The sequence below is a fragment of the Phascolarctos cinereus genome, unplaced genomic scaffold (assembly GCF_003287225.1).
Source record: "Phascolarctos cinereus isolate Bilbo 61053 unplaced genomic scaffold, phaCin_HiC Scaffold_8;HRSCAF=390, whole genome shotgun sequence".
Taxonomy (NCBI): domain Eukaryota; kingdom Metazoa; phylum Chordata; class Mammalia; order Diprotodontia; family Phascolarctidae; genus Phascolarctos; species Phascolarctos cinereus.
In genome coordinates, this window is record NW_027556291.1 from 44,977,700 (window position 1) to 45,003,213 (window position 25,514).

General features: G+C 43.9%; 1 protein-coding gene and 1 long non-coding RNA gene across 3 annotated transcripts in view; one reads left to right on the top strand and one right to left on the bottom strand.

The window, feature by feature from the left end:
* Positions 1–9,682, bottom strand: part of STK26 (serine/threonine kinase 26) — a 58,445-nt gene extending 48,763 nt beyond the window's left edge. Inside the window, exons 1-2 of one of the 2 annotated variants that reach the window (XM_020969817.2) lie at positions 9,562–9,682; positions 5,178–5,210 (exon numbers count right to left, since the gene is read on the bottom strand). In XM_020969817.2, the coding sequence (XP_020825476.1) occupies positions 5,178–5,210; positions 9,562–9,603 (75 nt within the window). In that variant the 5' untranslated portion in view covers positions 9,604–9,682. The remainder of the gene's footprint in view (positions 1–5,177; positions 5,211–9,561) is intronic. The other variant, XM_020969818.2, reaches the window with a different exon arrangement.
* A 507-nt stretch (positions 9,683–10,189) lies between these two features.
* Positions 10,190–24,110, top strand: LOC144455008 (uncharacterized). Its single transcript, XR_013483641.1, has 3 exons — positions 10,190–10,527; positions 12,459–12,720; positions 23,745–24,110. It is a non-coding gene; the product is annotated as an uncharacterized LOC144455008 (long non-coding RNA).
* The last annotated feature ends 1,404 nt before the right edge of the window (positions 24,111–25,514 follow it).

A 25,514-nucleotide genomic window follows, 5' to 3' on the forward strand; every position in this document is an offset into this window, starting at 1 on the left:
TCCTCAGAAGTATTTACTTCTGATTACCCCTTTCCCAATCTGCCCTCCTCTCTATCATCCCCCTGCTCTCTTGTCCCCTTCTCCCCCTATTTTCCTGTAGGGTAAGACAGATTTCCATACCCAATTGAATGTGTATGTTATTCCCTCCTTAAGCCAAATCCTATGAGAATAAGATTCCCTCATTCCCTCTCACCTTCCCCCATTTCCCCTCCACTGTAAGAGACTTTTCTGTTTTTTTTTGTGAGATAATTTACCCCATTCTACCTCTCCCTTTCTTCTTCTCTGAGTATAATCCTCTCTCATCCCTTAATTTTATTCTCCAGATATGACCCCTTAATCTTCAACTCACCCTGTGCCCTCTATCTATCTACATATACATATGTACAATTTTTTTCCTCCAACTACCCTAATACTGACAAAGGTCTCATGAGTTATAAATATCATCTTTCCATGCAGGAATGTAAACAGTTCAATCTTAATAAGTCTCTTATGATTTCTCTTTCCTGTTTACCTCTTCATGTTCCACTGAGTCCTGTATTTGAAAGTCAAATTTTCTATTCAGCTCTGGTCTTTTCATCAAGAATGCTTGAAAGTCCTCTATTTCACTGAATGACCATTTTTTCCCCTGAAGGATTATACTCAGTTTTGCTGGGTAGGTGATTCTTGGTTGTAATCCTATCTCCTTTGCCCTCTGGAATATTATATTCCATGCCCTGTGGTCCTTTAATGTAGAAGCTGCTAAATCTTGTGTTATCCTGATTGTGTTTCCACAGTACTTGAATTGTTTCCTTCTGGCAGCTTGTAATATTTTCTCCTTGACCTGGGAACTCTGGAATTTGGCTATAATATTCCTAGGAGTTTTCCTTTGGGGATCTCTTTCAGGAGGAGATCTGTGGATTCTTTCAATTTCTATTTTGCCCTCTGGTTCTAAATATCAGGGCAGTTTTCCTTGATAATTTCTTGAAAGATGATGTCTAGGCTCTTTTTTTGATCATGGCTTTCAGATAGTCCAATAATTTTTAAATTCTCTCTCCTGGATCTATTTTCCAGGTCAGTTGTTTTTCCAATGAGATATTTCACATTGTTTTCTAATTTTTCATTCTTTTGGATTTGTTTTACAGTGTCTTGATTTCTCATAAAGTCACTCTTCCAATTGCTCTATTCTAATTTTTAAGGAAGTATTTTCTTCAGTAATCTTTTGGACTTCCTTTTCCATTTGGCCAATTTTTCTTTTTAGGGCATTTTTCTCCTCATTGGCTTTTTGGACCTCTTTTGCCATTTGGGTTAGGCTATTTTTTAAGGTGTTATTTTCTTCAGTATTTTTTGGGTCTCCTTTAGCAAGCTGTTGACTTGTTTTTCATGATTTTCTTGCATCACTCTCATTTCTCTTCCCAGTTTTTCCTCTACTTCCCTTACTTGCTTCTCAAAATCCCTTTTGAGCTCTTCCAAGGCCTGGGACTGATTCATATTTTTCTTGGAGGCTTTGGATGTAGGAGCTTTGACTTTGTTGTCTTCTTCTGGTTGTATATTTTGATCTTCTTTTCACCAAAGTAAGATAATATAGTCTGACTCTTTTTGTGCTGCTTGCTCATGATCCCAGCCAATTACTTGAGTTTTAAACTCTTTGTTAAGGTAAGAGTCTGCTTCCAATGTGGAGAATGTACTGTCCCAAGCTTCAGGGGTTTGTACAGCTGTTCTCAGAGATACTTGTAGGGACCTGTAAATTTTCAGTTCTTCCAAGGTGGTATGATAAGGGTCGAGGTGTTTACTCCTTTCCTGGCCTGTGACCACAAGTACTCCTTTCTGTCCTGTAACTGTGAGGAGGGGTTCCTCTCCACAGCCACTACAAGCTCCACCAAGCCAGTGCTCCTCCTCACCCCAGCACCGCTGCCCAGAACTGTGACCCAGATCCAAACACGGGCAAAGCAAGAGATTCCTGTCATCCCTCTCTGATCAGCCACTGGATTCCCCCTCAGTCTGTGGGGCTGGAAGCTTGGGAAGCAGCTGCCCCCCCAGCGACACGCTCTTGGGGAATGGAGCTGAAACCCCGCCTTTCTTTCTCAGCACCAACAGAAACAAACTTTTCCCACTGACCTTCTAAATTGTCTTTGGCATTGTGGATTGAGGAGTCTGGAAACCTCCACAGTTGTTCGAGATTCAGTCCTCTGAGGCCTGCTCCAGGTTTGCGGCGCCCCGGCCATGCTGCGCTCCCAGCCCGGCGTGATACACCTTTCTGATCAATCATTCAGGTTGTCTTGGGCTGGAAATTTGTTTCACTCTGTCTTTTTGTAGGTTCTGCTGCTTCAGAATTTGTTTAGAGCCATTTTTTATGAGTATTTGGAGGGGTCTGGGGGAGAGCTCAAGCAAGTCACTGCTTTCACTCCGCCATCTTGGCTCCGCCTCCCAAAAATTAGATTAATATCTGATTTTGGAAAAGTCCAGCTAAGTCTAGTCCACCTAACATATTTATTACTTGTCCGATGACTAGGCTAGCTAAATCCAGAAAGGATCATCATCAGGTTGGCTGTAGGGTAGCCAATTTTCCAACCACAAATTCTAGAACACACTCTCATTCATTTGGGGGGGAGGTCCATTAACACTGATGGAGGAAAATTGCATTTTTATGTTCATTAACTTGTAACTCAGGTTACTGCTTACCAATAACCTTTTTTTGTGCTGTGAAACCCTGTGGTGGTCTAGCAAAGCCTTTTCAAATGCATGACATAAAAAACATAATATCATATAGGAAATTACTTATATTAAAGTATACTTATCAAAATATTTTTAAAGACAAGTTCATGGATGTTGGTTAAAAAAACCCCTTGCTTAGTTGTGTGACCTTGGGCAAGTCACTTAACTGTGACTGCCTCACCAAAAAAAAAAAATTAAAAAACAAACAAAAAAACCCCTTGCTCCAACTGAAATTTTGCATTTCTTTCAATTATGAATGTAGGCAACACCATTACTCTGAGGAAGGGTCCATATGATTCACCAGACTGCCAAAAGGGTGGAGGAGACAAAAAATGATTAAGTAATAGAGAGGCTGCAATATACCTCAATGGCAGGTATTATCACAATGATGAAACTGCAGATACTTGAGATAAGGGCTGAATACAGAAAAAATGAAAGGGCAAGACAGTTTCTATCTTTGAGGACTCTAGCTGGTGAGACAAGACACTTCAGTTAGTCAATCAACAGCAATGATTAAGAGCTTACTTACTATGTAGTATGCACAGTGCTAAGCACCCGAGGACACTAAAGTAGCAAAAAATGTGGTCCCGGCCCTCAAGGAGCTCACTTTCTAATGGGAAAAGCCGCACGTCAATATCTAGGGGAATAAACATTTATTAAGCACTTACTATGTAAGTGTACAGGGACTGTGCAAAGCACTATACATACATAGCTAAGCTGAGTTGGGGATGGGGGAAGAGGCTGGAAAGGTTTGGAAGGGTTGCAAGTGTCAAACAGAATGGGATATCTGATCCTGGAGGTGACAGGAATCCTCCGGAGTTTACTAAGTAGAGAGGTGGCATGGGCAGATTAGAATGGGGAGAGTCTTGAGGCAGGAAGACTTACTACTAGTCCAGGTGAGAGGACATAAGAACCTAAGCTAGGTGGGCACTGTGTGAGGTTGAAGAAGGAGACATACACCAAAGATGTCATGAAGACAGAAACAATAAGACTCGGCAACAGACTAGGTATATGGGATGATGACACAGGGTTGGGGAGCCTGGGTGATAGACAGTTGTTACCTCACATGGTTGTTGTGAAGATCAAGTAAAAGGAAATTATAAAGCACTTTGAATTTTTTTTTTTAGCAAATAGTATGCTTTGATCTGCATTCAAACTCGATAGTTCTTTCTTTGGATGTGGATAGCATTTTCCATCATGAGACTTTTGCAGATCCTTGCGTTGCTAAGAAGGCCTAAGTCTATCAAAGTTAGTCATTGCATAGCATGGCTGTTACTGTGTACAAAGTTCTCCTGGTTCTGCTCACTTCACTCAGCATCAGTCCATCTAAGTCTTTCCAGGTTTTTCTGAAGTCTGCCTGCTCATCATGTCTTATAGCACAGTAGTATTCCATTACATTCATATACCACAACTTGCTCAGCCATTCCCCAATTGATGGGCATCCCCTCAATTTCCAATTCTTTGCCACCACAGAAAGAGCTGCTATAAATATTTTTGTACATGTGGGTCCTTTTCCCATTTGTATGATCTCTCTGGGATATAGCCCTAGAAGTGCTATTGCTGGGTCAAAGGGAACTTTATAAATTTTAAAGCACCATAAGAATGTGAAATAGGACAGTTACGTGGCACAGTGGACAGAGTGCTGGGCCTGAGGTCAAATTCTGCTTCAGATACTTACTAGCTGTGTGCCCCTGGGTATGTCTGCCTTAGTTTCCTCAACTGTAAAATGGTGATAATAATAGCACCCATCTCCTAGGGTCGTTGTGAGACTCACATGAGTTAACATAGGCAAAATGATTTGCAAACCCTTAAAATGTTATATAAATGCTAGCTAATATTATCCTTATACAAGATTTGACTCTACACTCCAAAATAACCATTGTAAAACTGAACCACTTTTAACAACCAAGAGTATAAAGGCGTCTCTTCTTATTGAATATATTGTATCAAATAGAGCAAAGAATAAACATTGCTGCTTGAAATGGATCCAACATTACAACTCTGCATCCTAAGAAAGATTCACTTTTGAAAACAAACAAGATCTGCATATTTGTCTTCATTAAAACAAATAAAGCTGCTAAGAGAAAAAAAAAAACTCACCACCAGACTTAAGTACATCTACATCTATTTATTAAATAAGCCCCTTACAACATGCAAAGCACCACACTAGGCAGGAACAGATACAAAGATGAAAAATCAGTCTCTTCCCTCCAGGAGAGTATAACATAATGGGAGGTTGGGGGGGGGTGTTTATACTTACAAATAACAATGGTGCATGACAAAATAGACTGGGATAAGGACAAAGAGAGATCAGATAAAGTGCTATAAGAGAATCAATGAGGGAGAGCAATCACTTTCAAGTCCATGCTCAGGGAAGGCTTTGTGGAGGTAGTGCCTGAACTGGGTTTAGAAGGAAGAGAAGGATTTCAACAAACAGAAATGTGAACGAATGAAATGAATGAATAAAAAAATCATTAAGTGCTTACTGTGTTCCAGGAAGACGAGGCCAAAGCTCCTGCCTGCACGAATGCACAGAGATAGGAGAGAAGAAAACAACATCAGGGCACGGTTAGTATTCCAGTTTAGGGGGATTGTAATGTGGAATAAGACTGTAATGGGAGGTTGAAGCTTGACTGTACAGGTTTTTAATTTCCAGCCTAAGAAATCTACATTTTTTTCCCCATAGGCATGGGGCTCCACTGAAGATTTCTGGGCAAGGCAATATCAGATCTGTGCATCAGGAGTATTGTGATGAAGGACAGATTAGAGAATGGACTGGAGGCAAGGAGGACACTTAGAATGCTATTACAATAATCCAGGATAGAGGCAATGACAGATTTAATTAAGGTAGTAGCATCATGAATGGAAGGAGAGATTACTTTCTGCTGAAGGGATCACGGAAGGCTTCATGGAAGAGGTGACACCTGAGGTGGGCCTTGGAGGTAGTGATATGGAAAGGGAAATAGCAAAGATAACCTGAAGGTTTCCAGCTCTAGGGAACAGGATGATAGTGGTATCATTAACAGAACTAACTAGGGAAGCTGGGCAGAGGGAAAGGAGGGAAGATCAAGAGCTTAGTTTGGGACATGTTGAATTGGAGGTCATCCGTGTAGAAAGAGCAGGCAGCTGCAAATTCAGGGATGGAGTGAAGGACTAGTCATCAAATTTACATACTTATATAAATAGGTATATGTATATAAACATATATAAATACATACATATAAATATACATAACACACATTTGTTAGTCATCAGCAGAGAGATAAAAACCAAATATCAGCATCCAAGGACAGAACTTTGCAGAGAGACCTACAAGGACACTCAGTAAGATAGGACAGAGAATAAACAGCAGGAAAGCTGTCTATACTAGGTACCTCCACATCCTTTCTTCTCATACTTTTCTAAACCCTCTGCAATGTAGTTTCCAACTTCATCCTTCAACTGAAACTGCTCTTTCCGAAGTTACCAAGGGCAAGTAGGTGGCTCAGCGGACAGAGCACTGGACCTGGAGTCAGGAAGACCCCAATTCAAAACATGCCTTAAACACTACTACATGATCCTAGACAAGTCACTTGAGCCAGCCTCAGTTTCCTAATTTGTAAAATGGGGATAATAATGATGTCATCCTTGACTCCTCCTTTGGCCCACATATCTAACCTGTTACCTGTCTTATTGTTTCCTTGCTATGATGATTTTCCTAAAGTGAAGCTCCAACAACGTCACCTCTCTACTCAATAAACTCCCGTGGATCCCTACCACTACCAGGAGCAAATATTCCATTCTCAGTCTGCCCACTGTTCCGGCTTTTTCTACTACTCCCCTCCATACATGTTACGATCGACATTGCTACACTGGCCTATTTCTCTTCCCATCTCCCATCTCTGTGCCTTCGCACTGGCTGTTCTCAGAAATGCTCTCCACTGTCACCGCTGCCTGAACTCCAAGCCTCCTGCCGCAGGAGACCTTTCTCAGTCCCACCAACAGTCAGTGCCTTCCCTCTGAGATGTCTTTCCATTTACTGTGTATGTGCCTAGATACTGTCAAGCTGCCTCTTCCATTTGAATGTAAGCTCCTTGAGGGGCCATGATTTCGGCTCCTTTTCTACTGCATACATTTACATAGAGCTTTAAGGTTTGCAACACGATTTATGTACATTCCCCCTGTGAAACCTCACTTCAACCCCATAGGGCAGGTATTATAATTATCTAATTGCTACCACCATTTAACAAAAGCGAAAACTGAGACTCAATGAGATTAAAGTGACTTGTCCAGGATCATACAGCTAATATCTCAAGGCAGCTTTCAAATCAAAGTTTTCTCAATTCTCAGAACCATAATCGTTATGCCATGTTGCCTCAAGAACCAGAGGAAGTTGTTACAGAATGGATCTGTAAGTACTGATTAGCAGGTACAGGTTAAATGAACAATATTGGAATAAAAACAGACATCGTTTTAATAATAAAAGTGATGCTATACTTTTAGATTCTTAACATAGGGGAAAAATGCTTCTAAGACCAAGAAAAAATTAAAATTTAAGAGGACCTATACAGACTGTACAAAAGATAAAGTACTATCTTGGTATTCTATATGACATCAGAAAAAGAAAAGTTTAACCTGTTAACCTAAGTATTGATGAGATTTGCTAACTGAAGTGTCAGAATTGGAACAATTCCTGTGTCTTCTTCAAAGTTGTTTTTTTTCCTTTTGTTGTTTTAAACCAGTGACACAAATTCCTTTGTCTGAAAGTCAGAAATGTCAGTCAAACTTAACAAATAGAACAGGTAGCTCTATTTCAATGTCCAGCTTGGGGCCAGGGGAGTAAGTGAACCAGGAACACGCACTTTCTGAAAAGATTTTTGTTCCCAATTTCCTTAAACTGCTTTAAAAAAAAACTTTTAAAGGAGAAAGTTATAAGAGCAATTATCTTGATTTTTTAAAATGCAGTTTCTAAAACACATGATTAACTTTGAAGTTTCGTTACATCTGCCTAAGTATTTTACAATATAATAACCTGCCTGCTAAGTGACTATTGCATCTACAACAACACACAATGAATATTCAAAGTAGCCTGGACTTAAGAGTTAGGCTCATGCAGTCAGATATTTATTTTTAGGGCAGTGTACAAACTTAACTGTGGAAAGCAAGAGCTTAAGAACTATGTTGGGAGCGGGGAATGGAAAGAGAGGAGAACTTAAAATTTCATTAAGGAAAAAGAGGCAGATAAGTGATCCTTTTTCTGTTCCTCGTACTAATTTGGGGGTAAAAATCAATTTAAGAGTCATGAGGTTACAATCTCTGTGGGGAGAAATAGAGTGGCACAACCTGTAATTGAGAAAAAAGGAATATTAATCTGAATCACATATGTATTGGAAAAGCAGCTAAGAGGACAAACACTGAAAATGAGTGGCTAACTAATTTACAGGACAAGTTTAAAGCCATTTGGAAACCATTTTGCCAGAGCACCTCAGCACTTACTGAACTTCTGAGTCTCCCAAACTTTATGAATAATGACAATAATCACAGGCATAAAAAGGGAACTGTTAAAAGGTTCCCTTACTTTATATAAACCAGACTAAAGTAGAAATCTTTTTTTTGTTGTTAAGAAATGACTGAGCAATTTACAAGATGGGAGACGATTAAATTTAGGAAAGCTCAATCTGTTATTTTCTAAAAAATAATAAGTAAAAACTTGAGACTAGGCACTGAACTCTCCCTGAAGCTATCTAAAAGGCCTAGTCATTTAGGAAATCCTGCTAAAACCTGGGTTAGATAAATAAAAAACAGAAATGACTTTTCCTTTTGAAGGACTTAAAAAATCTCTGTGAACTTGCATAAAAGAGGACTAACTACTAAACAAAATGACATTCAAGCCTCAATAAAACTTTAAAGGAAACTTTACAGGTGGCTGCAAATCTATGGTCAGGAATGTTACTGGAAATGTGGGCTGCCTACTACTCTAACACATTTTTCTGAACTTCAAAAAGTTTTCTTATTATTACAAGAGAAGGGACTGAGGCTTTCAAGTTCTTGGCCTCTGACCCATTCACAAAAGAGTTTTGGAAGCAATTGGGGGGGGGAAGGAGGGGGAGCTTTTAGGGAAGAAGTGTATGCTTTTTTGGAGAAACCAGTTCAGATTTGGATAGCTTTTAGTAACTAGCCCGCAATGTAGTGTCCTAAATGCCTGGTCTTCTTCAATTGCTTTCCAAAGGCTTAACAACTTTGCTTTTATACGAAAGTGAAGGTGTTGGTGGGTTTTTGTTTGTTTGGCTTTTTCCATTTTTGTCAAGGAGGGGGAGGGGAGGGCGCTTGATGAATGATAAAGTAGAAATACATATTCGTCCCGCATACACGTCCTCTACCACCCAGGGCACAAACTTCTCTTTCCCTTAAGAAACCGTGAGAGTAGGGGGTGGGGGGTGGGGAAGTGGGGGTGGGGGGCGGAGAAGGGCTCCTCGGAATCGGGCTGGAGCTCGGATTTCCAGGTGACGAGGGGGATGAGACTTCACTGTTGAAGCAGCAGCTCCAAAATGAAAGGAAAAAGAGAGAGTCACCTCATTCTACCCACAGGAAGAGCCCAGTTAGTTCAGCGTCTCCTCCGCCACCCCTGGCCTGGCCTGGCCCGGCCCGGCCCGCCCCGACTCCCGGGCCCAAGCCCCCACCAAGGGGCTGCCGCAGCCTCCAACCTTTCCTTCGCCCCAAGGTGGGCGCAGGTGCCCGTAACTGAGGCCCCATTCCACTGCATCCCATCCCCTGCCGTCGTACGCCCCCTCGCTCGTGCTGTCCTCCCACCTCCGCCCCTACCTCCCCGCGGGGAGCCCCCGAGATCCCCCCCGGTCCCCTGGGCCGCCCCGGCGGCCTGGGCCTCCTCACCTGCATCCCGGGCACTTGCACGGCCACCGGCGAGTGCGCCATGGCGGGGGCGGCGGCGGCTGCGGCTGCGGCGCGCTCCTCTCGGGCCGGCTTCCCTCGCGGGCCTGCCCTGGCGGCTGCGGCGCCGGCGCCGGCACCGCGGCCTGGGGGGGCGGATGAGCGCGGCGTGTCGCCGGTGGCTGGCCCGGGACAGAGAAGAGGGGAGGGCTGCGCAGGTGAGGGGCGCTGCGCGGCTGCGGGCGCCTCAGCCTACTCAGCGGCCGAGTCCGCGTGCCCCGGGGACTGCGCGCGAGCAGGGGAGCGGGCGAGCTCCCTGCGCAGCCGCCGCCGCTGCCGCTGTCGCCGCCGCTGCGGCTACGGCTACAGCCGCGGCCGCTGATACTGACGACGCCGCCGCCGCCGCCGTCCGGCTGCGCTGCGCTCTGTGCTGCCTCGGCTGAGCTCGCCTTTGGGCCGCCTGGCGCGAGGCGCTGCGTGTGCGGCGCGGTGCGGCAGCGCGGGCTCAAATGATGCCGTCCGCCGGCGCCTCGCTGCTTTTGGCAGGCTGGGAGGCGGCGCCAACGGCGGCTGGCCGGCCCGAGGGGCGGGCGAAGGGCGGGCCAGCGGCGAGCCCAGCCCCTGGCCCTGGCCCTGGCTCTCGCCCTGGCCCTCCGGGACGGAACGAACGGAACGGAACGGAACGGAGCGGAGGCGAGACGGGACGGGAAAAGACTGGACGAGACGGGACTGGATGCCCCTAGGCTCTTCAGGGCGGCCCCCAGCAAATTGGACCTCGGGGAGGGGGGAGACTCAGGCGGAGGGGTCAGGAGCCTTGGAGGGCAGGGGACAAGGTGCTGCGGCGTCACCTCTAGGGGCAGTATCTTAAGGGGGAGTCGATGCTGCCGCCGCCTAACCCGCCGGAGCCTCGAGGGCAGACTTGAACTCCGGACTTAGCGAACTCAGCCTCCCCCACTTCCAGGCCAGCTGGTAAGGCCCGACCGCAGTGGAGGAACTCTCCCCACTGTGACCTTCCTTTGCCCCCTGTCCGGGCTTTTGGGTGAAGAAGTGCCATGAGGTTGGCTGCTAAGATCACATGGGAAAGGGGCCTTATCTAGCTCAGTTCCCCCTCATTTTAGAGTAGGGTGAAACCGAGGCCTTCGGGGAACAAGTGACTTGTCCAAGGTCACTCCTTCAGTAGGCCAAGATATGGGGTATTCTCTCCAACAGTGCTGATCACAGCTGATTCATCCTTGCCCACCTTATGTTGCTCTATTCTATGCCCTCCCATAGGTTAACCACAGGGATTCCACCCCACCTGCCAAAGCTGTGGGCCCTTTCTTGCTTTCTCTGTGCCATGTGGCTATACCAGTGAAGCATGTGAGACCGCCTTGGCTCCCACCACATTGCTCACACATTTGCTGGTCATACTTTGACTCAGTAATATCCCTCATGACACTTCTTTGGTCTAGAGTAGACCATCATCTTTTCTAGTGTATGCTAAATGAGTCTTTAAAAATAATTTTTTTAAAACCATATAGCACCTTAGAGTCTTCAAAAGCACTAAACAAAATTCCCAAATGCAATTCAGCCCCCTCTTTTCCTCTTGGGCTCAAGTTATTGTCCATCAGCAGCCCCCATTAAGGGTACAGGATATATGTGTTAATGGACTCACTTAATGTACAGGCCATCCAACTGCGTGTTCTCTGGACAATAAGCATTTTTCATCCATTTGGTTTATATTCTCCAAACTGTTAGGCTGAGCTCTTTTGAGTGACCATGGATCTCATTGAAAAAGGCTTCTAATGCTGGGCAATTTTGATGCAATCAGCACAATTTCCCCAGCAAACAGTAGTGTCTAGAGGACCTCACCATCCATGGGTAAGATTATTGGGAGCACAGAGTCATAGGCAACACGCATAAGCTTAGCTCCTTTCCTCAGACCTTACTCCTACCACCTCAATTCCACACTTGAGGGAAAACAGGCATTTTTTAAGATCAATCGGATAAAATTTTCTTTCACAGCTGGCCCTGTGCTCTGAAAAACTATTCCAGCAGAACAAGGTACTAACAAGCCTGAAACTTAAAGCCAAATCCAGTAAAGGGCCTGTAGTTTAAGTGTGAAGGCTCAGCCTAACTAAAGGTTCATCAAAGAAAAGGTTGACTACACTTGATGATGTTTTTGGCCACAGCAATTCATAAAGGCTGTCTGCTAAGATATGGAAGGGTTACCAGGAAGAAGAGGGAGTTTAGATTGTTGGGTCTCATCGAAGTTCCTAATAGATCACCTGATCACAGATTTAGAGCTGAAAGAGACCTTATTTATGAGTCATATAGTCCAACTTACTTATTGGACAGAGGAGGAAACTCTGGTCCAGAGATGTCAGGTAACTTGCCCAAGGTGGGTGGTTGTTATCTTTCATTCTTGAAGAGGACCAAAATGACATTACTATGTTGGGGTCAAGGTACAGTGTGTCTGACTGTGGCTGCTCAGAAGGCTGCATCACAGGTCAGGCACAAACCGGCCATATGAACATTTGGAGTAGAGATGTGTCTAAATTTGTGCATCTCATGTTTCATTTGAGCTGCTTCAATTCTGCTTTGCTCACAGAGCACAGCACCTTCTCGGGTGTGGGCACGCCATGCTGAGCAGTCCTGTGGCAATGTTTCCCATGTCACACAATCAGTTCCAAAGTTCTTAAGAGAGGCCTTGAGAGTGTCCTTGTATCACTTCTTCTGACCACCATGTGAACACTGGCCCTGTGTGAGTTCTTCATAAAAGAGTCTTTTTTGGCATGCGTATGTTTTGCATTCGAACAACCTGGCTAGCCCATTGGAGTTGTGCTCTCTGAAGTAGAGTTTGAATGCTTGGCAGTTTAGTTTGAGAAAGGACCTCAATATCTGGTACCTTATCTTGCCAGGTGATCTTCAGAATCTTCCCAAGACAATTCAAATGGAAGCCATTCAGTTTCCTGGCGCTGTGCTGGTAGACTGTCCAGGTTTCACAGGCATACAACAATGAGGTCACCACTACGGCTCAATAGACCTTCAGTTTGGTAGTCAAATACCTCTTCTCTCCCACACCGTCCTTTGGAGCCTTCAAAAAATCACTGAGCTAGCTCTGGCAATTCGTATATCAACTTCATCATCTATGTGTACATCTCTGGAAAGTGTACTGCCAAGGTAAGTGAACTTATCCACAGTATTCATAATTTCTCCATTTTCTGTAACTGATGGTTCCACATATGAATGGTGTGGTACTGGCTGCTGAAGAACCTCTCTTTTCTTGGTGTTAATTGTTAGGCCAAAATTAGCACAAGCAGCAGAGAATCGATCCATACTCTGTTGCATCTCAGCCTCAGAGACTGCATTGAGTGCACAATCATCTGCAAACAAAAAGGCATACACCAATTCTCCCTCCCTGCCCAAGGTAAGGTCACGTAGGTAGAGTCATATCTAGGATTCTAACCAAAGCCCTTTGACAGAAAATCTAGCTCCCTTTGGTTTCTATATGTATTTAATAAAGGATATAGTTTTCCTTTAAATTAACTTTGTGATGCTAGACTTCACACCATCTTCTAACTTTGACAGACTATTCTTTGTGATGTAAATGTTTCTACTTCAACCGCCCCTAGTCTCATCAAATTTAGATTAGTTTGAATAGTCTCCAAGCTGGTCTCCCTGACTCTGGTCTCTCCCACCTCTAATTCATCATTGATCTGAGATTAATCAGACTAAAATATATGCTTTCTAAAAGACCACACTCTTTAGAATTTATAATGGCTTCCCATTACTTACAACAATGTTTCCTAAACTTATGTAGCCACAGCAGCCCATAAATACTGGCCCAGAGGGCCTGAGGACATCAAATAACCCAAAGAGAAAAGGGGGAGGAGTTGTCAAGGAAATTTTAGAACAAACTAGAAGAACTTGACCTGGAAAAATCATCAAGCATGTTTTTGTTGTATTGTTTAATATTTTAGAGGGGAAATATTTAATAGAGCCCTCTATTCATATTGCACAGAACAACAAATGAAGAATCTGAAGCTTAGAAAGATTAGGTTATTTTCTCAAGGTCACACAGTAAGTGGCAGAGCTGGAGCTTGAACCCAGGTTTCTAAAGCCCAGGCCTAGTAACCTATCTACTACATATGATAAGAATCAGTCTAACTGGATGGTAAGGTAAAAGTAAAGAAAGTAGCATAATAGTACAGTGGGGAAAAACACTGTGTCTGGAGTGAGACATGTTGATATTATTGAGTCATATGTGACTCTTCATGACCCCATTTGGGGTTTTCTTGGTGGCAGAGATCCTGGAGTGGTTTTCCATTTCCTTCTCCAGCTCATTTTACAGATGAGGAAACTGAGGCAAACAGGGTGAAGTGACTTGCCCAGGGTCACACAGATAGTAAGGGTCTGAGGCCAGATTTGAACTCAGATCTTCCTGATTCCAGGCCCAGCACTCTATCCACTGCAGCACAACCTATCTGCTCTGAAGTGAGTCCCTAGGTTCAAATCCTAGTCCTGTTACTTATGACTTATGGCTTTCCGTGACCTTGGACAAGTCACTTCCCTTTTTCTGGACTCATTATTTATCTGTGAAATGAAGGCATTGGACTAGATGGCCTCTTCAGGCCCTTCTTTTTTTAAATCTAGATCTGTATACTTCTTGGCATTCCTAATGGAAGCTAACACAGTGCTGAGCACAGACACATGTTAATTGAGTATAACTGGCTGGTGGCTCTGAATACTTTTGGATTTTTTGATCCTTTCGTATGATTTCAAAAGTGTAGGGCTTTCCCAGTGTAGAAACCCCCCACTACGAGTAGAATGTAACTTCTAGTCTTAAACAGTTACCAGCAAGTCATTGAGAGATTGAGTGACTTCGCCATAAGCCCATAGCCTGGATGTGCCAAGGAACTCAGGTCTTCCTGCTCCCAGAGCCTATCCTCAATGCCCTGCCTCTTTCTCACTCCTTCAGAACTACTAGCAGACATGGTCATTAGCCCAGCAAAACCTCACCGTAATGTAGTTAGCAAGAGAACCCAGTGCTTCAATTTCTCAAGGCTTGCGCAGTCTTAATATTAAACATTTTTAACGTCTTCTCAGGTTTATAAATATTTATTGAAAGCTATAAAATGTAAGTAGCTTGGGAAACAATGCAGGTTCATAAATAAAATGTAGCAGGGGAAAAAAAGTGACAGAAGAGCTTTTAGCGTGGGCCAGCGGAAGGGAATGCATTTAGGGAAAAGTATGCAGTAAACTTAAAAGATAATGGGCTCTCAGCTATCCGTTACTAACCAAGAGGAAGAACTCATATATTAGAGAGCATTAGCACACTCAGAGATCTGGGGAGCAGGAAGGCTGCAAACAGATTTTGCCCCAAACCTTGCCAACAGACTGATGGCAGCCTTTTGAACACCTAAAGGTTGTTTTGGAGCCATCCTGGAGCCAAGCCTGCAGAAGAAAAGGGTTCACATGCTGCCTCATCCTCATACTGCAGAGGGAGAACAAGAGGGCTGACTAGGCAAGACCTTTCTATGGCAGAACTGCAGCTCTAAGGAGTCTGATTATGGGGGCAGCTTTCCCTGGGTATCTAGGTTTGGGGAGTTTTTCATCATGGCATCCTTAGGACCTGGCAAATATAAGTTACTAGGCATTTCCATAAATGTCTGTTGACCAGAACTGCAGCTGTGATATAAATGCGAAGAGCTCTAGAGCTAGAATCTAAGAAGACCTAGATCCAGATTCCACCTAAGGCACTTACTAAGGAGGTGACCCTGGACAAGTCACTTGACTTCTCTGGGCCTCAGTTTACCTCTCTGTCAAATGAGGAGGTTAGACTGGCTGGCCCTAAGGTCCCTTCCAGCTCTAAACCTGCAATCCTATGATTAGTAGGAGGACAATTGGAAACAAAATAGAAACCATTATCCTAACATCGTATGGTATTTTTCCTCTATTACTCAAAAAGGAATACAGTGCTGGTTGTTCACCCTTGAAAAAAACCATAGCAGAGCAGGAAAGGCAGATTTAAAAATCCTCACTTTTCCATTTAAAATTCTCCTACCCTGGTTCATGCTCTCATTACCTTTCACTTGGCCTATTAAAACGTGTTTGTTACAAGGTGGTTTTTTTCCCCAAGGGTGGGAAGGAGAGAAGATCGATTTTTGTTAATTGAAAAATTAAAAAAAACCCCTTCTAAATGGTTTTCCTGCCTCCAGCCTCTCTTACCTCCAATCTATTCTGCACACAATTGTCAAATTAATCTTCCTAATAGGCAGGCCTGGCCCTGTCATTCCCCTGCTTGGAAATATTCAGTGGCTCTGGATCACCTATGGAAACAAGTCTCAGCCCTAGCCTAGAATTCGGAGGCCTCCAGGCCCTGGCCCCAGTTTGTTTTCTCAGCCTCATCTCTGATTGTTCCTCTACATATACCCCAGTGCTAGTGACCACCGAAGGGGGGGTGCTGCTCAGTGTTCTTGAAGTACCTATTTTCTGCCTATGATCAAAACTGTTCCCTCTGCCTGAATGCCTTCCCCCCCCACCCTCCTTTGCTTATTGGAATCCTATTCATCTTCAAAAACATAGTTCAAATGCCTCCTCGATCATAGGTGAATGCTAGGTTATTGGTTTGAAGAGACTTATTATCGGCTCATAGATCAAGGACTACAAGGGGACTCAAAAACTGTCCATTCCAACTCCTTCGTTTTACATGTGAGGAAGCAGAATCCCAGAAAGAAGTGTTTTTTCTGTCCTCTGAGCAACACTTTGTCTTACTTCAAGCACTGGTCACACACCTCACAATGACTTGTGTGCACGCGCTACCCCGTAAGCTTCCTACAGGCAGCGACCATGCAGTGCTGTGGCTCAGAGGACTTGGATTCTAGTCCAGCCTCTGAAGCCTACTGTGCGCCCTTGGGTAACGTACTTCCTCTCTGTGGGCCTCAGTGTCCTCCTCTGTAAAATGAGGGGGTTGGACTAGATGGCTTCTGAGGTCCTTTCCAGCCCTAGAACTAGGATCCTAGAACCTACATTTCTTTCTCTCGTTCTCTTAGTGCATGGCCTTATTGGGGGTCTCGCACAGAATAGCTACTCAGTAAATGTTTGTTGAACCAATAAGCCTTCAGATACTGCTGCTGGGATAGAGTGCCTTGAAAAAAGCCCTATCTACATCATGAGGTCAAGGAACACTAAATCCCCAGGCCTACTGAGTTGGCCTATATATAGCGTGGGTTCTTCAGGGCCTACATGAGCACATGTCTCCTTTTGGGTAGTTTCTTCATTCACATAGTTGAGGTTCCTCAGGGCAGAATTTCCTCTGTCATTTTCTACTTCCTGGTGCTTCGGAAGCACCCAGAGCTCCCACATAGCCACTGAGAAAGTGGTTTCCTGCCTCAAACATTTCCTTGCTTATAAACATACTCATTTTTCAAGAGTTGTCTCAAAGCAACCCTTCAGTCAATGCCTTCCCGGTGAGCTCAGAGGGCTCACCAGGCTCAGTCCAGTTCCACTCACTTGCACAAGTGACAGGTGTAAGAATAGCTCCCATTTCTCTAACAATAGTAACAGCTGTTCCCGTCTCTCTGGGGCTCTGAGGTTGGCAAAAGCTCTTTCTCACCATGGCCCTATGAGGGAGGTGGTGTGACCCATTTTACAAAGAAGGAAATTGAGGTTCAGGATGCTGGAAGGGACTTCAGAGGTCATCTACTTTGACCCCCTCTCTTTACAGATGAGGAAACTGAGACCCAAAGAGGATTATAAGATTGTAGACAGAGTTGGAAGGAACCTCAGAGGCCTTCTAATCTAGCCCCCTTCTTTCACCCAAGAGGAACCTGAGAATGAAAGAGGATAGATTCCTTGCCTAAGGTCACGAGGCAGAGTCAGGATTCAAACCTGGGATAAGAAACAGAGCTAGATTTGAACTGACTTCCTGTGACTCCAAATCTAACCTTCTTTCCACTATGCTACAAATCCTTTTGTTTCCAGGTAACCTAAGCTTCACGATAAAAATACTCAGTGCAAAGAATGGCTTTCAACAAATGGCTTTGTGTGTCATCATGAAAAAGGCTCTCAGGGAGACTAGATTCCTAGTCTATGCCTTGCATATTTTTTTCCTGGATCCAGACCTTTGCTTACATTGGTAGAGGTAATTCCTTCTACCCCAGCTGGCCCCCATTTGGTCTGCAGATATAGTCTTAGGACAGTTACTTGAGACACTGAGAGGTTAAATGACATTTGAACTTCAGAAGCTTATTGATGGTATGATCTTGAGCAAACCACTTACCTTAACCTTGAGAAGGCTTCCATGTTATAATGGGTTTGGGGTCAGAGGCCTTGGGTTTGAATGCCAGCTTTGCAACTTATTAGCTATGGAACTTTGAGAAGGTCAGCTTGCCTTCCCTGGGCCGCAGTTTCTACCTCAGTAAAATGAGGGAGCTGGAATGAAAATGAGGTCCCTTCTACCTCTAGAGCTTAGCTCCTGTGAATCCCATGACTTGGCCAGTGCCACCAGGCTAGCGTGGCTCAGAGGCAGGTCTTCCTGATCCCAAAGCTAGCCCACTGCACTGTCTCTCTTGCCTGGCATATACTAGGTGCTTAATAAATGTTCTTTGAATTGTGTGGTACAAAGACTGCCTCTTTGGGGACCTACTGTGTACCCTCTTAGTCACAAAGAAGGACATAAAATATGAGGTCAAACATCCAATCATAAGTAGCATCTCACAGATGAAGCATACAGAGTGTTTTGCAAACTTCAAAGTATGATCTGTGAGCTATATCCATTATTGTTTCATTTGAACTGAACAGTTGTTTGGGCACCAGGTAGACATGGGTCCAAATGAGACATGAAAGCCTTCTGTAACAGTTACAGATAGGGAAAAAAAAAAAACCAGGCAGTTACAACTCAGTGGGAAGTGACTGTCATCAGCTCACACTGGAAGAAAAGGAAGTTATTGCCAAGACCCCTAAGAAAAGTACTTGAGCAAAATTACTTCCTTTTAGTTGACTGTGGCTCTGTCACTGTTTTTTTTTTTTTCAAAGGCTACAGAGTTCCTTCTGGCTACACTCATCTGACAGGGGGTGAGGTGACAGAGCACACATATATCTGTAATATAGAATACAATATAATGTAATAGCATACATCACTTTCCTGGTTTTTCTTATTGGACTATAGCGATACTGTTATCAGAGACTAGTGAGAGTTATTATACGCAGTTAGGTGGCTCAGTGGAAAGAGCACCGGATCTGGAATCTGGAAGACCTGGATTCAAGTGTGACCTCAGATACTTCCTAGCTGTGTAACTGTGGCCAAGTCACTTCACTGCTATCTGCCTCAGTTTCATCATCTGTAAAATGGGGATAATAAGAGCACCTACTTCCCAGGGTTTTTGTGAGGATCAAATGAGATATAATTTGTAAAGCACTTAGCATAGTGCCTGGTACATAGTAGGTGCTATATAAATGCTAGCTATTAGTGGTAATAATAGTACAGAAACCAAAAGTTCTAGGAAAGTCATATCCCTAACTCAACTCATTTTTTGAGTATGTATCTAATCCAATCCAACAAGCATTCATTATATTGCTTCTGTATGCCCCAGCAACTCCCTTAAGACTAGAAGTGCAGAGAAGGCACTGACCTATACTGATAGAGGGAGTTTCCTCATTTGGGACCTCCCTATACCAATCAAATCACAGGTGACCTAGTCCTAGCCATACTAGGGCTAAACCTCTGTCATATTATATATTTTACATGTGTGTATCTAATGTGTATATATATTTTACACATACATACATACACACACACTCACACTCACATACACACATGCCTATACACTAAGGCCCAGTATAATAGCTAGCACTTGGACCTTAGCAGCTATTGAGGTAACATCTCTCTTCCTACTCTCACTTTGGCCTCTCATTCAGGCTGGGTCACACTGTCAGGTCATAGAATTTAGTATTAAAAGTGATCTCATGGTGCAGCTAGGTGGCGCAGTGGATAGAGCACCGGCCCTGGAGTCAGGAGGACCTGAGTTCAAATCTGGTCTCAGACATATAACACTTACTAGCTGTGTGACCCTGGGCAAGTCACTTAACCCCATTGTCTACCCCCCCCCAAAAAAAGTGACCTCAGAGATCAACTAGTCCAATTCAGCCCTTTTATGGAGGAGAAAACTGAGGCCTAGAGAGAGCCAGTACTTGTCCCAGCTCAGAAAGGTCTCTGACTCAAACCAGGAATCAAGCCCCGGTTCTCCTGCCTTCATGTCTAGTAGTCCTCCCAGTGTGCCAAGGGTGCTTAATGTTTTTGCATCACGGAGCCCTTTGGCAATGTGGCAAATTCTATGGATTTCTCCTCAAAATCACACTTAAAAGGTGAATAAAATAAAATACACAGAATTACAAAGGAAACCAATTCTATTGACAAAATTTATCAAAATATTTTTTGAAAAGTTCATGGACCCTAGATTCTAAATCATTTTCTTTCATTATCTTGTATGGGCTTCCCCTCCCCCCAGTTCTGGGACCCCATTAATACAAAACCCTTACTACATCCCTCGAGTGAAGTCATTTACTCTAGGGGGCTGTCTATATTGCTTCCTCCTTCTATCCCCATTTTTGACATTTCTCAACCCGGTACAAGACATACTTCCCACCTGTGTCTTCCTTCCCCAGAACATATTACAACATGTTCTAATGGTTTGTGTGTCTATGTGTGTGTGTGTTTAAAGAGAAATCTCATAGCCCTCTCCTGTGTTCTGAAACATGCATTTCTATCACCCAGGTTGTGTCATTAAGGGGCAGAAAGAACCAAAACAAAACTACAGTTATTTTTCTCATGTTATACTATTAAGAACTGGAAGGGGAGGAGGGAAGGAATATGCATTAATACAGTACCTACTGTATGCCAGGCACTGTGCTAAGCACTTTACAATTATTATCTCTTTTGATCCTTACAACAACCCTGGGAGGTAGGTGCTATTATTATCCCCATTTTACTGATGAGGAAACTGAGACAGATAGAACTGAAGTGACTTGCCCAGGGTCACATAGCTAGGAAGTATCTGTGGCTAGATTTGAACTCAGGTCTTCCTGACTCGAGACCCAGAACTCTCTCCATTTTACCACTGAGCTCCCTATAAGAAACCTCAAAGAAAGGACCTTAAAGATGCAACCTCTCCTCCCTTTACAGATGGTAAAACTGAGGCCCAGAGAGAGAAGGGGCTTGCCCAAAGTTATCCATGGTTGTAAATGGCAGAGACAAGATTTGAACCCAGGCCTTCTGTTTCCAAATCCACTTTCTTTGAAATCAAAGATGGCCAGCCAGTGGCTCTAAGACTGTGTTGCCTATTACTATAACTGTTTTCTTTCACACACACACACACACACACATACACACACACACACACATACACACACACACACACACACACACACACACACACACACACACACACACACACACACACACAGCTTTTTGAATGCAAGACAGGGACCGTAAAGTGAGAGTCAGAATAGGGGACAGAAACAGATGTGGAGAGATTTGACTGGGATTTTGCCAGGTTTTCTGGGATCGTTTTTTCTTGCATACAACTATAAAATAGATTATCATGAGCCAGAACAGTTTGTATTATAATATTTCCCCTCCTACACTCAGAAGAAAATGAGGTGGGAGATGACAAGCATGCCTGCTTTCATAAAGCCAAATGGGGTCGTCTCCAGTGGAAAGAAAAATAGGAGCTACTTATTCACATTTAAATCCCAGATTATTGGCAAAGTTGGGGCATTTGTCAGCTGCTAAAGGGCACGACCATACTCATTGCAATTTCCCCAAAATTTTCAGTCATTTTGTGTTATTCTCTCTGCTTTCTCCATTCTTTCCCGAAAGATGCTTTTGGTGCATTGAAAAGTACACCAGGTATGGGGGCAGAAGGCAGGGGTTTGAATGAATATAGATCCTATTTACTGTCTGCGTACTACGACCTTGGGAAAGCTTCCTCCACCCTCATTCCCACAAACACACAGAAGAGCCTCAGTTTCCACCTCTCTGAAATAAAGGGGTTGGACTAGGTGGTGGCTAATGTCCCTTCCAGCCCTAGATCGTATGCTCCTATGAAATTTCACATGTCCTCTGAGTTTACCATATCAAAAGGAACCAAGAGGCAGTGTGGTGTAATGGAAAGAGCCATGGATCTGGAGTGATCTTGTGTGACCTTGGGCTAGTGACCTTCCCTCTATGCAATTCAGTTTCCTTTATAAAATGAAGAGGCTATACTAGACAGCCTCTAAGCTCTCCAGCCCTAACTACTAAGGCCAATGTGGGCAAATCATCCTTTTTCCAAAAATTTGGGAAATTGGTAATAGATACAACCTGAGACTTCAAAAAGAGATATACATCTTTTTAATGCTTTCATTTTGTTGTTATTGTTGGTCATGTCCAACTCTTTGTTAGACCATTTGGGGTTTCAATAGCAAAGATATTGGAGTGGTTTGCCATTTCCTTCTCCAGCTTGTTTTACAGATGAGGAAACTGAGGTACACAGTGTGAAGTGACTTGCCTACAGTCACACAACTAGTAAGTGCCTGAGGTCAGATTTGAACTCAGGAAGACAAGTCTTCCTCACTCCAGGCCTAGCACTCTATCCACTGTAGCACCACCCACCTGCCCAATGCTCTAATAAAACATATGTCATTATGCCTGGGGTCTTTCCTTCTTGTCAGGAAGCAGCCTAGCAAGAGTAAATGCTCTTTTGAAACTCTCCCACCCTTACCTGCCTTGGCCACGAGGTATATAGACCAGTCTCTCAATCATGGAGCTCCAAGAGCATTGCTGGTCCTTGTCATGGAGAAGGCAGCCCTGGAGGGGGAACTCACATAGGTGAGTGGTGGCAGGTCTTGAACTTCAGGCTCCAGAGCAGAAGAAGAGGTATTTCCTGGAGAACGGTGAGTCCCTGGAGAGCTTTGGGCCTTATAGAGAAACCTCATAGAGAATCTTATAGAGAACCTTATGTATCACTAACCTTATAAAGAAAAAAATTGGATGTTCCTGCAGTGCTAGCCTTTTGGAGAGAAGATTGCCCATGTGGCAAGGAGCTGAATCATAATATGGGGAAGCAAGAGACCTGAACTCTGCCCCCTGCTACTACGTTGGGCTGATTGGACAGAGCAGATCTGATGGGAAGGGGGCTGTCTCTTTCACAATCCCAAGGTAGTTTGCTTTCCAGGGGAAGTTCAAGCCAACAGGGTAGTTCCATAAAGCTAGAAACCTGGAGATAGTTTTGAGATGAAGATAGGACTCACTGGACTTTTGGGGGTTGCTGCTTTCTATTTTTTAGCAGCCCCAAGTTTGTTTCCCTTCCTAGGGGAATCCAAATCATAGGGTGGCATGATGAGTCTGGGGTACTATATGTGGGGTACACAGAGCATGCAACCCACACTTCCAAGTGCAGGCCCAAACCAGATTAAAATATAATTAGGAAATATTTCACAAAATTAATTTAAAAATATAACATAGATAACATGAATTTGTGGTTTTCTAAGTCAGTACCCAGCCAGCAGGAATCCTTATGTATGGTTTAGCTCTTCCCCTACCCCCTTTCTATTTAAGTTTGATACCACTGCTGTATGGGACCCTGAGGGGAAAGTGGTACTCACTGGAGAGAGAAGAGAATTCTGTCAATTGTGGGCTACTATGAGTCCTTTATTCACTTCTTGCATTTTCTGTGGGCTAAACTAAAGGCTGTCCTATACCTAGTATGCACTGTTACTCTGGAGGGTTTGCACAGGCATGGATAATCCTTTTGCCCAAGTCTATGGTGATTTAGACATGAATTATATGCTGAGATTTCCCAGAAGGATCTCTGAGTGGAAGGAAAGCAAACCAAAGACTAATGATTTGGGGATAAGAACCCAAATTTGGCCTGGTCCTTGTAAGCTCGGAGCTTGAGACCCTGGGCCACGTGTTTTCTGCCTCATGTGTAAAATGATACTGACACCCACAGCTGTAACTAGGGTGGAATGACCTGAGGCTTATTTCAGGATGCCCAATATGTGGGTGAGGGTGCTTTCTCCCCCTGTAGGCCACATCTTGATTCTTCTGTCAGCGCCACACATAGTCCTGAACCACCATCCTACAATAGCCTTGTTGCCACTGTGCCCCTGTCCTACAGACCAATGACCAACCATCTCACTGCAGATGTATTCTCACATCCTAGGATGGAAAGATGCTAGTACTGGCATGCCTCCCCCATCCTGTGGTCATCTCCAATGCTTGGCTACCTTCCAGAAGTTTGGGGGTCCTGGAGGCATGGGCTGGACTCTGTGGGGAATGGGCCACCCCTTCCCCAGCGTGGTTGTATCCAATCCTATCTGAAAGGGCTGAACTCTGTGCCTTAATGGCTAGGAAGATGAAGACTTACTGTGGCCACTCACCAAAGGTAGGATCCAGTCTCTGTCTCTTCCCCCCTACCTCTCACAAGCGAGTTTCTCCCAGGCTGTGCCCTGACCCTGCATGGCTCCCTCACCTATGGCCTTCTCAGCTGCAGCCTGAGTGTATTCTGTTATCTCTGTCTTTCCCCATTCATGTGATGGTGCTTGGAGTTTTCTCCCCCCACCCCGCTTCCACCAGGTCCTTATGTCCTAAGAAAGTCTCTTACCAAAGTCTGTTCTCCACTGTCCCACTCACCCTGGGCACCAGGCTTTGCTTGCACCTGGTGGGGGGAGGGGGGTGTTTGTGAGGAGGGTGTTCACTTGCTGTGGCTTGGGTAAAGGACTTTGCATCTCTAAATCTGAGTTTATTCATCTGTAAAATGGGCATAATAATATTTGTACTACTTGCCTCATTTGGGCTGTTGTAGGGAAATTCATACTTTATTAACCTTAAAACACCATAGAAATAGGAACTAAGAAGTATAAAGATTCATTCTTCTTCTGAGAAACTGAAATGTACCAGTTCTTAAATTTTTAATTTAATGTGACCTTTGCGTCTGAAAATCTACAGACTTCTGTTATGCGCATTTAGAGAATTGGATATTCTCCATGTCCTGGAGGATAAAATTTAGCTCATGAAACACACAATTGAAAAGAAAAAAAATGGTATAACATTCTTATTCTTTACCAGACTCTAAAATGTGAAAAAAAAAGTAAGGCAATATCGAGTGGAAAGTTCATTTATTTGAATAGCAGCTGAAGAAACTGTATCTGGGCTTTAAAATCGAGAGTTATTAAAAAATGCTTCCCGGCAAAATAAAATATTTAAGGTGAACTTGCATAACATTCCATTTGAATATTACTCAGTTGTGTTTTTTTCCATGCATACATTTGGTGATGCATAAGTAGTGTTTGGGGCTACAGATCTAAGATAAACAACTGTGAGCATGAATAAGAGATTTCATTTCCATAGAGAGTATGGAAAATGTCCGGGTCTCTAGACCTAGGACAAATGAATGGCGGGGAGAATGAGCAAGGGCTCTGGAGGTATATCAAGGACAGGGCCCTCCCTAGCCTTGTGACAGCTTACGCAATCCCTTTAGTGTATGCTATTCCTGAAGACATCTGCCTGCATTTTAACCCACTGTGAGAGTCTAGGAAAGGGGACAGAAACAAAAATATGCCTAGAACTCCATCCAGGTAAGCAGATGTGTCCCAACTGTACTGTTCTGCCCTGAAGATGTCTTCTCTGCCTCTCTTGCTCTCCCTCCAGACGACCCAATTTGCTTTGCGATATGGGGATCATAGCTTTGCTTTGAGAGGTTGGCTATAGGATGCCTCAGGGGAGGACGGAAGATGCAATTCTGCTCCACTGATCAATTACACTGCCTTCAGAGAATTTTAGAATTTCAGAGTTGGTCCTCTCATCTGACCTCTACCCCAAATATTAATCTCCTCTACAGTATTAATCTCCTCCTCCAACAAGTGGTCACCCAGCTCCTTACAGCACAAAATGAGCTTAGTGTATGCCTACTGAGATTCAAAATGAAGACTTA